Source organism: Haliotis rufescens, unplaced genomic scaffold (assembly GCF_023055435.1).
Source record: "Haliotis rufescens isolate VD_foot unplaced genomic scaffold, xgHalRufe1.0.p SCAF_3, whole genome shotgun sequence".
Classification (NCBI taxonomy): Eukaryota; Metazoa; Mollusca; class Gastropoda; order Lepetellida; family Haliotidae; genus Haliotis; species Haliotis rufescens.
The window spans coordinates 7,484,904-7,499,622 of record NW_025964001.1 but is presented as its reverse complement, the minus strand read 5'-3'; the positions used below and the strand labels follow the sequence as shown (position 1 = coordinate 7,499,622).

General features: G+C 40.6%; 2 protein-coding genes and 1 non-coding gene across 3 annotated transcripts; 1 reads left to right on the top strand and 2 right to left on the bottom strand.

The window, feature by feature from the left end:
- Positions 1 to 1,530: 1,530 nt before the first annotated feature.
- Positions 1,531 to 7,231, bottom strand: LOC124140964 (phosphatidylinositol-glycan biosynthesis class F protein-like). Its single transcript, XM_046508810.2, has 5 exons — positions 6,992 to 7,231; positions 5,486 to 5,577; positions 4,691 to 4,807; positions 4,014 to 4,122; positions 1,531 to 2,137 (listed from the first exon to the last, which is right to left on the bottom strand). Exons 1-5 carry the CDS (start codon positions 7,223 to 7,225, stop codon positions 2,021 to 2,023), a joined length of 669 nt encoding a protein of 222 aa, XP_046364766.2. The 5' UTR covers positions 7,226 to 7,231; the 3' UTR covers positions 1,531 to 2,020.
- Positions 7,232 to 8,934: 1,703 nt separating this feature from the next.
- Trnav-aac lies at positions 8,935 to 9,007 on the bottom strand. The gene has a single exon. It is a non-coding gene; the product is annotated as a tRNA-Val (tRNA).
- Positions 9,008 to 10,625: 1,618 nt separating this feature from the next.
- On the top strand, positions 10,626 to 12,090 carry LOC124140965. The gene is made up of 3 exons (XM_048403638.1): positions 10,626 to 10,750; positions 11,221 to 11,318; positions 11,554 to 12,090. Exons 1-3 carry the CDS (start codon positions 10,702 to 10,704, stop codon positions 11,992 to 11,994), a joined length of 588 nt encoding a protein of 195 aa, XP_048259595.1. The 5' UTR covers positions 10,626 to 10,701; the 3' UTR covers positions 11,995 to 12,090.
- Positions 12,091 to 14,719: the final 2,629 nt, after the last annotated feature.

The following is a 14,719-nucleotide window of genomic DNA, read 5'->3' as shown; positions in this document are numbered from 1 at the left end:
GTGCAAGTCCTATGCCGAGCGCCAGACAGGGTAACAACAAGTACCACTTTAAACGTCTTTTGGTATGATGCGGCCGGGGATCGAACCCTGGACCTTCCGCTCTCCGGGTGGACGCTCTACCACTAGACCACGGAGGCAGTCAACAAACAAACAAATAAAGAATGTATTGGAAATAATGCCAACATCAACATCTTTGTTCTGGTATACTTATAAAGTTGGACACACCCACAGGCTGTTTTGGGGGATCATTTTTAGAAACAAACAAACCCGGAGATGATAATCAAGTTGTAGAAGCTGAATACCACAGAGTCACATGAGTCACTCAGAGTAGCATTGTTCCTAATGACCAAACACTGAATCTAGGGGACCGCCGGTTCGATCCCCAGCCGCGTCATACCAAAAGACGTTAAAAGATGGTACTTCTTGTTACCCTGTCTGGCGCTCGGCATTAAGGGGCTAAAACAAGGACTGGTCGGCTCGGAGTCAGTATACAGTGTCTGAGTGGGGTATTTCACCTCACCTGAATCTAGGGTTGTGACACTGATAGGTTTTTGTAGGTGGATATGAGATCAAACGGTGAGTGAGTTGGGGCACCGCCTGCTTGGAATGGTATTTCAGTTACATTCAGCTTGATGTGGGAGGAGAGTCTGAAGTGATGCCGGTCATAGATGTTTACCAGAACAAAGTCCACTGATAGATTGTTTTGTAAAAGAAAACCATTCAATATATATTCCTGTTTTGAAATGATTTTTATTACAAAATAAACACAAGTTATTCTTCCAAATATTCACATCATTAGCATCTACACATATATTCACCAAGTGTTCAAAATACAACCCATTAAAAGTACCTTTATTCCAAATAATAATATGTTAATAGGTCTGTCTTTGGGATGGCTGCAAATCATTTTATGAGATTCAAACAATTGTCAACAAGTTGGAGGATATGTCCACTGTAACAATATTCCAACAATATCCACTGTCGGGACACCATGAAAGGGTAACACGTTGTACCCATGTGGGAAATGGAAACCAGATCTTTGTCGTGTGTAGCAGCACATTAATCACTGGGCTAACCAATACACAGTCATTACTACATGAGTACAAATCCTCCCAAATGTATCACATGACAATCCCTTGGATGTAAATTGCTAAAACAGTTTATCATGATGATAATCAAATTAGCATTAACTTATCTTTCCGCCACTCTCCCTTGAATGGTATCATTATTTTAATGACCCTGAGTCTCTCATTATCTTCATCACTCCTCCCTGAAGTCACTACAGCTTCCCAACCTAGACTGGAAGCAGTCCCTGTTCCAATATAAATTGACAAATAATATACAAAATCCTAGGGATTGGTCATTCATTATTGGTGGTTGGTCGGTGGGATTTAAGGAGTGTGTGTCATTTATTATAGTGAGTGAGTGAGTGAGTTGGGTTTAACACCGCTTTTAATAGTTTTTCAGTTATATCACGGCGTGTCAGCTTAATGTGGGAGGAAAGCCCGAAGTGATGCAGGTCGCAGAAGTTTACCACTTCGGTGAAACCCACAAGCACGGGTATGGTGCTGACAAACCTAGAAACATAATCAGGGTGAACCGGGATTCGAACCCACAATCATAGGTTTCTGGCGTGCCAAAGGGACGCAACTCTGCTCATTTATTATATGGAGGAAGGGGAATGAAGAATGTTACATAAAATGGGGGCATCAGCAAAATATGAAACAGTTCCAAGACCAATCCCCTTCCCCAAGTAAATGACCAGTCCCCCAGATATGTATATTTCCTCTTCCCTAGTGTACTCCGAATTCATATGATATACGCCGCCCCCAATCGACCCCAAAAGTAAAATTTAACTAGTCCATTCCTGGAGACGCGTTATGAGATCCATGGACAATATGAGAGTCATGTTCCTGGTGTTACAAACACCTTGTGCCTCTGAGGTTCCGATTGGGGCCTGATGCTGCCCTGGGCTGTGGGACGCCAGCATATACCCACACACATGCTCCTGCTATACTGGCTATGTGAGCTTGTACTTGTTGAGAACTGTGTACTTGTAGTATAGATGACCAGCTGACACAATCAGACCGGTGCAGTAGCCAATCAGAGTCCCCAACACACAGCTGATGGGCCACACCTGAAACACATGCATGAACATCGAGCATTATCATTGGCTGGGAGGACTAGTGACAGAGGTGAGGAGATTAACTGCCACACCATCATGGTGACAGATCACATACTGCAACCACCCAAGAACTCTTTCAACCGACATGAGGTACTTTTGTTTGTTTTTGGGGGGTTTTTTTTGTTGTTTAACGCCGCACCCAATAATCCAGCTATATAATGGTGGTCTGTAAATATTCGGGTATGGACCAGACAATCCAGTGATTGACATCATGAGCATCAAGCTACTCACATGGGAAACGATGACATGCATCAACCAAGTCAGCGAGTATGACCACCCGACCCTGTTAGTCGCCTCTTACGACAAGCATAGTCTCCGTTAACAGCAAGCATTGGTTGCTGAAGACCTATTCTAACCCAGATCTGAGGTACTGGTGAGTTGACATTACTGTCGCTTTGAACAGCCCTTCCACCTATTGTGGGAGGAAAGACCATATTGATGAATGTTCTAGATGATTACCATTTTGTTGTGACCAACAAACTTGGGTAAGATGATGCTGAATCATTATCATGGCTTATCTAGGATACCCACCTGCTCTCCCAGTCCAGGGGGATGGGGAACGCCCCCAGCCACACCCCCACCACACTGGCTATATAAGATCATTGTTCAGCCTGCTCTGCTAACCCACCAGGGCCTGTCCCAGTCCAGGGGGATGGGGAACGCCCTCAGCCACGCCCCGACAACACTGACTATATAAGATCATTGTTCAGCCTGCTCTACCAACCTGCTAGGGCCTGTCCCAGTCCAGGGGGATGGGGAACGCCCCCAGCCACGCCCCCACCACACTGGCTATAAAGATCATTGTTCAGCCTGCTCTACCAACCTGCCAGGGCCTGTCCCAGTCAAGGGGTTTAGGGGAACGCCCCTAGCCACGCCCCCACCACACTGGCTATATAAGATCATTGTTCAGCCTGCTCTACCACCAAAAAACGACCTAAATTAATAAACCAAATACTTAAAAGCTCCAACGACCTAACAAAAGCAGGCAAACAAATAACCTTCTTGTGGATCCCCGCCCACGTAGGAATTTACGGCAACGAAAGCGCCGATAAAGCAGGTAAATCATCTCTCAAAATACCAGAAATAAGCCTAAACCTACCCATCTCAAAATCAGAAATTAAAAGTTTAAACAAACAAAAAATAACCAAAAAATGGCATAATCAATATCAAAACTCAAATAGCCAAATAAAAAAAGTGCTCAGAAAACCACTAACCAAACCTAAAATCCTACACCCCTCAAAAAAAATTGACAGATTAATTACAAAACTCCTAACAGGACACACGAACCTAAATAACCACCTAAAACAACTTAAAAGACACACCACAGGAAACTGCCCCCACTGCAAACAACCCGAAACCACAGAACACGCACTCATCCACTGCACCCACTACCAAACACACAGAACCACACTACAAACCAACCTCAATCAAAATAAGGTTCCTACTCTAGATGAAATACTAAACCCTCAAAATAAACTAGAAAACTTCAAGGCCCTAGACGTATTCCTAATCAAAACAGACCTAATTAAGCGCATCTAAAAACTAATTAATCTACCAATCCAAAATCCAATAAACATACAAACACCCACCTCACCCGGCTCCCTTAGTTCCCTCCTCCACCCACCTCGGCATTTATTCCAAATTTAAAAATTTCAAAAAATCGATATAAGCAACCCCTAAAAGCCCCCTCTTGTGTTGCACACACCACTTTCACCCTCCTCGGAATACACTAAATGGTCTGGCCAGGCCCGTGTGCGAAATACGCTGCAGTCGGAAAGCGCACGTTAAATCTTCTATATCAGTCAGTCAGTCAGCCTGCTCTACCAACCTGCCAGGGCCTGTCCCAGTCCAAGGGGATGGGGAACGCCCCCAGCCACGCCCCCACCACACTGGCAATGGAGGTTATGAAGACCACTGACTCCTTCCCTAGATCAGGACTGAAATACCAAAAGATTAGTATTCACCAAATATACTGAATATGCACATAGTATGGTTATTTGTTGTAGGACTATGCCAACCTACAAGATATCTATATATTATATATTCAGATATTCATTTCTAATCCTAATGACTAGATCAAATCCATCCCACAAGGCTGAACTTGGACAGATTGTTATGTCAATACACAAAATTGGAATATTGACTATGTCATGATAACACTGTCAATTAAAGCCAAGATAGATTTTGGGTAAAAAAAAGGTTGATTCTAAGATACAATAATGGCTGACATATAAAACAAATATGGCATGGTCTTCCAACACAACAGAATGTATTGAATATCCACAACAAAATAATGGTGCTGCCTAATTTTTCTACTTTAAAACCATACATAACAGTTTATATGTAAAAAAACAATCATTCTTCAATTTGTGATTTATGTTTGCCATTAGTGTGATTTATATTGATTATCAGGCTGACGTAAATTTTAAAAAGGGTGGAGGGGAATGTATTTTTGTTTACACATGCTGGAATTTAAGAGTAAAACATACAAATAAGATGCCTTACTTTGTGTGGGCGAACACCCTGATCCAAGTGTTGAGATGTGGTCCGAGGAACACACATGCCGGCAGTACAGACGTTGTTGACAACAACAGCGCAAAGTGAAATGTCTCAGCTGTGGCCCTGAAGATGAACACATATACTCAAGTCAGGGATTTACACAGCATGTGTGATGCCTTATGCTTACTGGTATTACAGATGGGCATTGTCCTTACAGTGAGTGAGTGAGTGAGTATGGTTTTACGCCGCTTTTAGCAATATTCCAGCAATATCATGACGGGGGACACCAGAATTGGGCTTCACACATTGTACCCATGTCGGGAATCGAACCCAGGTCTTCGGCGTGACGAGCGAACGCTTTAACCACTAGGCTACCTGACCACCCCCATTGTCCTTACAACCATGTCAAGTGATGAGAATCTTATCACTTTACTAATGTAGTCAGATATGTCATCATCATTGTCGTTCTTGTGATCAGATATGTCATCATCATTGTCGTCCTGGTTATTGTCGACAGTCACGCAAAAAGAAATTTGTAAAAACTTCTCTTTAAACTGAAACCGAAACAGTTCACAACACCATGAACACCATTCAAATTGGTAACATCAAGCCACACTTGAGAACAACATTCAACCAAAATATTTTCAAATAATGCTTGTTTTGTCCAAGTGTTCTACTTTTGATGGACAAGAAAAATAAAGATAAACTACAAAAATTGGGGGTCCATAAGAGGCATCCCCGACTGCTAAATGGTTAGCAAAAAATATAAAAAGCATCCATAATGAGAAATGGTGCACCTACTCTGTGAATGGTGCTCCGTACAAGACTGCCACAGCATGGAAGAGCAGGACGCTGGACACGAACAGCCCCGCCCCCTGAACAACATGGAGGATCTGCAGCAGGACGGATGTCAGTTTACAGCATCGTAATGTACAGCATTTATACCATAGGGTGGGCTGCCTTGTCTGACTCAAGGCTGTTGGATCTGTACACTGTTAAATCTCTTTGTCTCTAACTATCAGTTCATTACTGACTGTAGACAAGCAAACTTTAAAAATAAAGCATGTGGACAAATGTTCTTGAGACAACCAGTAAGTCCTAGATTTAAGGAATGAGTGTGAGTGAGTTTGGTTTAATGCCGCTTTTAACAGTATTCAAGTTATATCACAACATGTCAGCTTAATGTGGGAGGAGAGCCCGAGTTATGCAGGTCTCAGACGTTTACCACTTCGGTGAAACCCATGAGCACGGGTATGGTGTTGACAAACCTAGAAACATAATTGGGGTGAACCGGGATTCGAAGCCACAATCATAGGTTTCTGGCATGCCAAAGGGACGTAACTCTGCAGAGCGAATCACAGCGCCTTAGACGAGAGGGCCACCCGTGCCCCCCTTAAAGGAATGAAACTTTTGTAGGTTGAAATTATTCAATTAATATATTGTTTGTTGGTATGAAATGAGAATACAAGTGATCTTGTTGCCACAGTGGTTACTGCAGTGCATGACCAGATATTCTCATCTCTCATAAAGCACTTAAGTAGTATCCAACATGTGAGTGAGTATGCAAGTGCCGTAGTGAGATGCTGTTGTGCAGCTGTTTATTGACTGGTTCAAGGTAGGGGCGAATTGATACATTGGTGCATCATGAGCTTTCATGTGACTATACGATACACGATACATTTTTTTCTGTATCAATACAAAATGATACATTTGCTGAAATAAATTACTTACTACTCGTTTAAAAAGCTCCAGCATTTTTGTCAGTCAAATATCCTAAAATTAGTTATAATCAGCATTTCAAGTTCACGACTAAATATTGCCACTACAAACGTGTCTACAGCTAGCTTTTCTTTTTGAATCTGCTGTGAAATATTTATAGGCCAAGATGTTTCCATGTGATTTGAAGTAGATATGCGTATTGAGATATGTATCATATCGTGACCTTGCTGGATCGTTTCACCCCTATTTCTAGGCAGTATATGAGTTGTATCATGTTTATGATGTATATGTGTAGACACTTTCAATAATAAGAACTATTCTGGTTAATCTGTTTTTAACATAAGGCTAGTTTTAGGACTGAATAGTTACCCACCACTAGCTCTCCACAAGGGACTGGACAATACATTTATAACCGATTAACCTAAGGGATATGTTTCCCAATCTAAATTTTACACTTAAATGGAATCGTGGAATCCTGCACTTCCAACACGTTTAATGTGTTCTTCAATAGTTTCTAACTGGAGAAAAGGGTATGTATATTAATATATGTATGTAGTCTCTGGTCATATATCAATAAGAGTAACTTGCCTTGAAATGTTTGTTTTGTTTTGTCACAAGCCAAAACAACAGCTCGCTCAGTGCAATTATTCCACAATAAACTAAGGTCAGAGGCAGCGCATGCTGCATCAAATCCAGAGGCCCTTTTGAATTAGCAGGGATATATACAATCGATAAGAGAATCACAAAAATCAAGACATTTGTCAAACTTTGTTTTGACACAGATTGTTTTGATATCTCATGCCCGGCCATGGAAGCAGCCATATTTGTCAAGGGAGGTAAGTCACGCGATTTTTCCCATGCAGCCAAACCACTGCGCTATCATTATGGTAAATATGTGTAATTAATTATTCCTTCTGAAAGAAATAGAATAGAAGAGAATATATGCAACATTGCTTAGGGCGTCTTTACTTATTTTTGTGTTTCTCATCTGCAAGGTTTTCACAGAGGGGGCGGTCGGAAAAATATAAAATATACCAATATTCACGACTTTCATTGAGAGCAAGCTGAACCCGAAAATCTGAGAGGAAATGTAAGCACATTTAGATGAAGAAGTAACCAGTATCATAAAGTCATATTTTAATTACACACATTCTTACCATTGACCTATATCAAGTCAGAAAACATGGCTAAAGCATAAAACACAGGCTCGAATCAGTTCTAAATTGCTTTAATTTTGAAACAAATGGGCCTATGCATGTTCCTTCTGACATAAGAGACCATGAAATAAATTTTATTTTATGGCCTCTGCTCACGTGTAGTCTCGGACAAACTGAAACAGGATAGTATAGAGAGCTCCGCGAACGCAAGCTCCTCACAGTCGGGAGCAGATTTCATATTTTAAAAAGTATTCGTACCATACATTCCTACAATATTTACATGGACATAACATCAAATGTTTGTTTTCGATCTTCCTGATGTAAGACAGTAGATCGAAGCACGTTCTAGTGTTTATTTTAGTAGTGGTAACTGCCCGGTAATATTTGGTTACTCTATCGGTTTCGAATATACTTAAATTAAGTATGACATGACAAAATATGCACACGACAATTAGATGGAACATTGTAAATGTTGCCAAATGGGTTTACTTTCTAGTGAACCAGGCGTAGAGGTTGAAGTCAAGGTTTTGGTGGTCACTTTAACTTTCTATTGGCTGCGACAATCACCAAAGGTAGTAGATCTAGTGGTCAGAGATTTTTCGAAAGTGGTAGTAACTTAAAATTACCATCGTTGCTCTTGCCATAAAGGCGACTATGCTTGTCGTAAGAGGCGACTAACGGGATCGGGTGGTCAGGCTCGCTGACTTGGTTGATACATGTCATCGATCACAATTGGTGGATCGATGCTCGTGATATCAATCACTGGACTGTCTGGTCCAGACTCGATTACTTACAGACCGCCGTCATATAGCTGGAATATTGCTGAGTGCGGCGTAAAACTACAAACCAACCAACCAACCGTCGTTGCTCACACGTGTATCCCCGGTACACAGTAAAACACTCAGTAGTCATATTCGACACGCACAGACAGTGGATATTTTATTTAAAATGAGTCTGAGATAAAGAAGCAAGGATGTTTGGGTCCGGTCATTTTTATAAAGGGTGGTTGGGTCACAGGGAATCCTGGGCCCCCCAAAAGTATGACAGTCTCTAGGCTAGGATCATAAACAGTAATACACATGTTTGGGGAGGATCACGACATAATAGACATTTCATAATAAAATAAAAATTGCTTATGCAATTTGTCTTTTAATAGATGGTCATGAAAGAAAGTGTACAAGGAGTTGGTGAGGGTCATCCAAAAATATGACAAACATATTAGGGGACGGTCATTATTTTCAATACTTTAGTGCATCAAAAACATATGCTTTTTAAATCACAAAAGTATACTTAAAATAGTTTCATTTCAGATACTATATTGCTAGATTAACACTCAGTCAAAGGTTGATTCAAAATAATAATTTCAGCAAAAAGAGGTTCCGACGAGGCTCGAACTCGTGACCTTCTGCGTGTTAAGCAGACGTGATAACCACTACACCACGGAACCCTCGCTGACTGACAACGTGTTCATTTTGATAATTATAGATAATAATATGTTTCATGTTTCAGCATAAATTCGTTTCTTTGGTGATACGGCTTCATGAAAGATGTTACTTCTAAGTGAAACTGAGACAACAATGCAGTTTACTGCTTTGCAGGGGTTCAAACATTACAATAAAAACCTCATTCGTCACAAATCGTGTTACTCCGGAGTAATTCGGAAATACCCGACGGAGATTTACGGAAAGATACGAGTGGTAACGAATGGGTTTCTTTTCATCTTGCGCAGGCGACGTTGCTTTAGACTGGGTTCCGTCTATAGATGAGTAGTCGCTCTTCAAACCCAATTTAACACATTTATGTAACCAAAGCATATCCAATAGAACAGTTTGGCATATGATAATGCTATATCTGGTATATACAGATGGACCATATGTTTAGACTGAAAGTCAAATGTACAATATCTTTTAATAGCGTGTCTCGTGGAAAGTTATTCATCTAAAGCGTTCGTAAAATCTGTCATATTTTACACAAAAAAGATCTGTGTGACAACACTCATCAGCAAAATAGTTTTCTTGAGATTAAAATATTTTAATTAACATGTACTTTAGAACGATAAAACACGAGTACTTGGCATTGTTAACAAATTTGTCCCTAAAGTCGAAGATATGTTGATTGTTCCGATTGACCACAACCCGCCGTATGCTGCCCGTGCAGGCGTACGTCACTGCTTCACCCCATTGTTCGTGTACGAAATGAAACGTTTAACAATATGAACTCCTGTGGGATTCCGGGTTTGTAGAGATTCCCGGTACCTCGATCACGCGTATCGTAGGAGGTGACTAAAATATATGAGTGAGTGAGAATGGTTTTACGCCGCTTTTAGCAATATTCCATCAATATCACGGCTTTACTCATTGTACCCATGTCGGGAATCGAACCCGGGTCTTCGGCATGACGAGCGAACGTTTCAACCACTAGGCCACCCGACCGCCCCGACTAAAATACGACTCGGCTCAGTGACTTCGCTGAGTGAGCATCACCGTGCCCAACGCATCCTGAAGTGTGTTATATTTCCATTCTATTTGATTAATAACACAGACCGATTCGCTACCACAGCTTCGTTTTCAGACCGACTAGAATGGCAGGACTTTGAAAATAGACATCCAATCAAATTACTCTCTCAAGCGAGAGTAATTCTCTGCAGAGTTAACGATAGGAGCGATGGAGGTGGTGAAACAAAACTATACTGGCGAATGAGTCCATGATATTTATAATCTGTGTGAAGTAGGTGTGCCTGACAAGAACAACAGTGATCGCTAGTAACTACACAATGCCACCTGCACCCTTATGTCCAATATACAGGCGATACCTCATGTTCTGTCATGTATGTCCCCTCATTTTAAGTGGAACAGTTTCTGTGTCTTGTTCACGGGAACTTGGATTCAGTTATCCTAAAAAAAACCACTGCCTGTAATATGAAGGAACTGCCAGTGTTTCATCGTGTACAAGGTTTTATTTAGCGGTACTCGTGTCTTTAATGAATGCAATTACCTCCCGTGGTACTATGACGTCACAATTACGTGACGTCACAATGACATGACGTCATCGACAATCACTTCGACATTGATTCGGTAATGTCAACACGCTCCAGTTTTGCTCAGTGAATATTTGCGAATCTACTTGAAGCAATTGTTGAAAATGACGTATTGTGGCCGCGACTGGCTCCGAGGAGCACGAACAGCTCCAGGTTAGTTTCATTTTACAGTTAATGTGATTTTTAAAAACGAGAAACTTATTTCATGATTGAACTCATCTATATTTTTGGTATTCCTTCTCCAAACGCTTCACTAGCAATAATTAATCAGATAAGTCACATGCGTTTCTATGTATATATTTAATTGAAATCTCATAAAGGAGAGTTTAGCTTGAGGCTGTCAAACTGAAAAGATTTTTTTAATAAGTATTTGATACCAACGTCTTGATTATCTCCCGAAACAGATTCCATGGAATCTTAAAGCAAAAGTTAAATAGGAATGTGACAAGCTTAAAGGCAAGCATAATTGAAACGAACGTCTCATTATTCAAACTTATTCCAATGTAATACTAATACATTTGAATTGTGTTGTGATTTGTGTTAACTTCCTGTTTGGCTTTATGACAGCGGGTTTGAATGTGAAGAGATGTAATTTAAGACTGTAGACTTATTTCATTTTCCAGACCTGCAGCATCTGTTCACCAGTGAACTTCTGGATGAGTTTGACGCCATCCGCCTTTGGCTCCATCTGATCCGGACTGCCATTCTCCAAGAAAATGAGGTGAGTACTACGACATGAGGATGTTTTGACCGGAATAAAACTGCATCGTAGGGAAACCAGGATCCTGTTCATTATGTTGTGTAACATATTTCATTGCACCTAACGGTTTAAACTTATTTTGCCAAGTATGTTTTTAGAATATTGATCATCATATTTATGTCAAGTTAATGCTTGTCATCGAAAACGATTTACTGTATGGATCTGTGCAATGTGTGTGTTTATTTCTTTATAACAGGTGACTGAGAACAAGAGAGGCAAGCGACATCTGTGGATGTTACAGAGAGAGGTTGATTGTGGCTGGACACAGATGTCCAAACTTTTCCTCAGCAATGATCGCCACCCAAGCGTGCGCAACTCACTCATCGAAATCCACAACGCCGTCACATCGGCCGCCGCCCACTACAGGCTTTCGCGACTTCTCCCGCCACCCATCTTCGTCCAGGGAGAACTTGTGCCCCCGACCCTGCCCCCTAAAGCCGGGAAGCTCAGGCGTTTCATCACCAGTGTCCGTACCAGACTGGCATCTATCGCATTCAAAAACAAAGTGAAACCCACAGACGTTACTGCTGCCAAATCACATGTCAAAGACACACCTGGCCACAACTCTGTCTTTGGTCGTGTTGTGCAGTGTATCAGGAACATCGCCAGTAGCAGGAACCAGGTTCTCCCTGTGTGAAAACATCAACATGTATTGTAAAACCTATTGGAATTTCTGAATATTTAATTTGATTTGTTTGAAATTGTACATATTGTCTGACGCTATACATCCCTGTAAATCATGATGTTGTAATTCATTACCTGGAAAAAAAATATACAACTTCTGTAAATCCTGTTTTATTTGTAATTTGAAAATTCTCTAAAGCATTACTTCATCATTCTTATAACCGAAGTCTGATATTGCCAGTTTGGTATATGCAGACATTAAATGGAATGAATGAAACGTGAAGTGGTTTGTTGTCTATTTTCCTTGGCATGCACAGTCAGATAGCCGTGTTTTGGAGATTCCATCCACTATTAAACTGTGTCTTGTTCAGAGACTGGCGTCTTATCTGCATGCAATAGATAAAAGTATTTCTGTACCTATGTGTGTTACATAAACCATTGTTAGTGTGGTCGTAGCTGCTTCTAAAAGATGAAAGGTATGCTGTAGGTGGGATGGTGCCATATATAGTAAGTACCTGAATGTCTTTGTAGAAGATGCAGAATTTGACGAAGATAGACATACAGACAGACAATTTATTTCCGTGACAGGACACCGGCCCATAATACATTAATATAGGATGTTAAATCACGCATGCTGGAGTACAATACAGATATATATATTCATATAATAGATTCATGGCGATGTCTTTGTTTATTTGGATTGTAGTCAACTCCCGCCGAGATTTGGCTGCGCATATCAGACTAGCAACATATGTACTGTGTAGATGTTTAATTTATCGATAGTACTAATTATCAAATCCGTAATGGTCCAAGCTACATCTGCGAACAGTCATTGTTTCTACAACATGACTACGGCCATGAAAAATCACGAAAATTGAATGACGAAAACTCCGGTAATCCTATTAGAACATTTGTAATTCATTTTTGATAGCCCTTCCGTTTTGCTTAACACATTTTAGGAGAGACACGCACGCACGGCACGCACGCACGCACGCACGCACGCACGCACGCACGCACACACGCGTGAATATTTGGTGATCTTTCTTTGGACGCAACCTTATATGTATGTTAAACAGCCTGGAACAACGCCTACAAGATTTAAAGAACTAGCAATTGTTTGCAAAACGTTGGAAATTAGTGTACAGGGCTACATTCCTTACTCTAAAATGACCTGTTCAAAGATACTTGGAAATGTTTCTGCGGCTTGCGTTTGTGGCATCAGAAGAAATATTTCGTTCATGTACTTTTAACTTTTAATATTTTTCACGACAGCAAAAGTCTAAATAAATTCATAATATGTTGATGTATCATGACAGCATTGGTTATTATAAACGCGTAGCATTGGTTCGTGATACATAGTGTTCACACGGATTGGGTTCATATTGTTATATTAGTCTGTTGTTAGAGGCAATACATGTATGTCTTTTATCAGATTTTTTAAAATCACCCCATAAATGAAATTTGTCAAAACTGGATGTCAACACTTAATAATAATACTCGGTCCGATATTTTCAGACAATATGAAACAAATTTTGAACGTGAAATATCACAGGGTTTGCTTTTGTCATTGAAAAAATACACGTGCGTAGTATTTTTAATGAAATTAAGATGTAATATGAAAGATCGAATGAAGATGTAGCCTAGTGGTTAAAGCCCCAATATTGATTCCCTATAATGGGTACAATTGGTAAATGCTAAATTTTGATGCTTAAGCGGTATCAGATCATACATTTACATTCTTTCCCATATTGTTTAGTGTTTGTTTGTTGTTTAACGCCGCACTCAGCAATATTCCAGCTATATGACGGCGGTCTGTAAATAATCGAGTCTGAACCGGACAGTCCCGTGACTGACATCATGAGCATCGATCTACACAATTGGGATATGATGACATGCATCAACCAAGTCAGCGAGCCCGACCACCTGATCCCGTTAGTCGCCACTTACGACAAGCATAGTCGCCCTTTTACGGCAAGCATGGGTTGCTGAAGACTATGATGGCCGAGAGGGGACATCGCTTTCTCGCTTTTTCGCGGTAAAACAAAATCCCCTTTTGGCCACTATAGGATTCGCAAGATGAAAAGTATATAAGTAAAACAATAAAAAATTGTATCACCTCAGTATCATTAAGGGGCTGACCATTTAATATACGGATATAGGAGGGGGGGGGGGGGGGGGGGGGGGGGGGGGGGCATCCTGTTGCTTTCATTTGGAAGTATATAACAGGCTTCTCCACTCCAGTGTAACTACATCTCTGTCTACTCTATTGTATAAACACTGTCTCCTACATGTATATATACTTGTCAACGTAACTTATACTCTTTCATTACACTAATTACTCACACACTATTACTGCAGAACTACTCGCCATCCAATGTGCATACCACTACATTAAACAATCCAAGGACACTAATTTTTTAATCATTTCTGACTCACTAGGCTCTCTATCCCAAATTCATAATAAAACATCTAAAACACGTCAAGATCTTCATAAACAATATAATACTCATCCACAACAACATCACAGCAACAAACAAAACAATCTCACTACTCTGGGCACCTGCATACACAGGAATACAAGGCAACTACTTAGCAGACACAGCAGCAAAACTAGCCACAACACACCCATCTCCCTGCATAAATTTCAATACAAGTAAGGCCGAAGTCAAATCATTAATCAGAAAAAACATAAATAGTCAAAATTTCCAAATCAACATTCAAAATTCAAAGTCCAATTG

What these genes read in the sequence shown, in the direction of transcription:
- LOC124140964 (XM_046508810.2), bottom strand. Translation starts at nt 7,225, where the DNA reads ATGGCTGCTTCCATGGCCGGGCATGAGATATCAAAACAATCTGTGTCA. An exon ending in TACGGAGCACCATTCACAGA is followed by an intron (nt 4,808 to 5,485) that starts GTAGGTGCACCA and finishes GTTCATCTTCAG; the next exon opens with GGCCACAGCTGAGACATTTC. An exon ending in AGGGTGTTCGCCCACACAAA is followed by an intron (nt 4,123 to 4,690) that starts GTAAGGCATCTT and finishes TTGGTATTTCAG; the next exon opens with TCCTGATCTAGGGAAGGAGT.
- LOC124140965 (XM_048403638.1), top strand. Translation starts at nt 10,702, where the DNA reads ATGACGTATTGTGGCCGCGACTGGCTCCGAGGAGCACGAACAGCTCCA. An exon ending in AGGAGCACGAACAGCTCCAG is followed by an intron (nt 10,751 to 11,220) that starts GTTAGTTTCATT and finishes TTCATTTTCCAG; the next exon opens with ACCTGCAGCATCTGTTCACC. An exon ending in CCATTCTCCAAGAAAATGAG is followed by an intron (nt 11,319 to 11,553) that starts GTGAGTACTACG and finishes TCTTTATAACAG; the next exon opens with GTGACTGAGAACAAGAGAGG.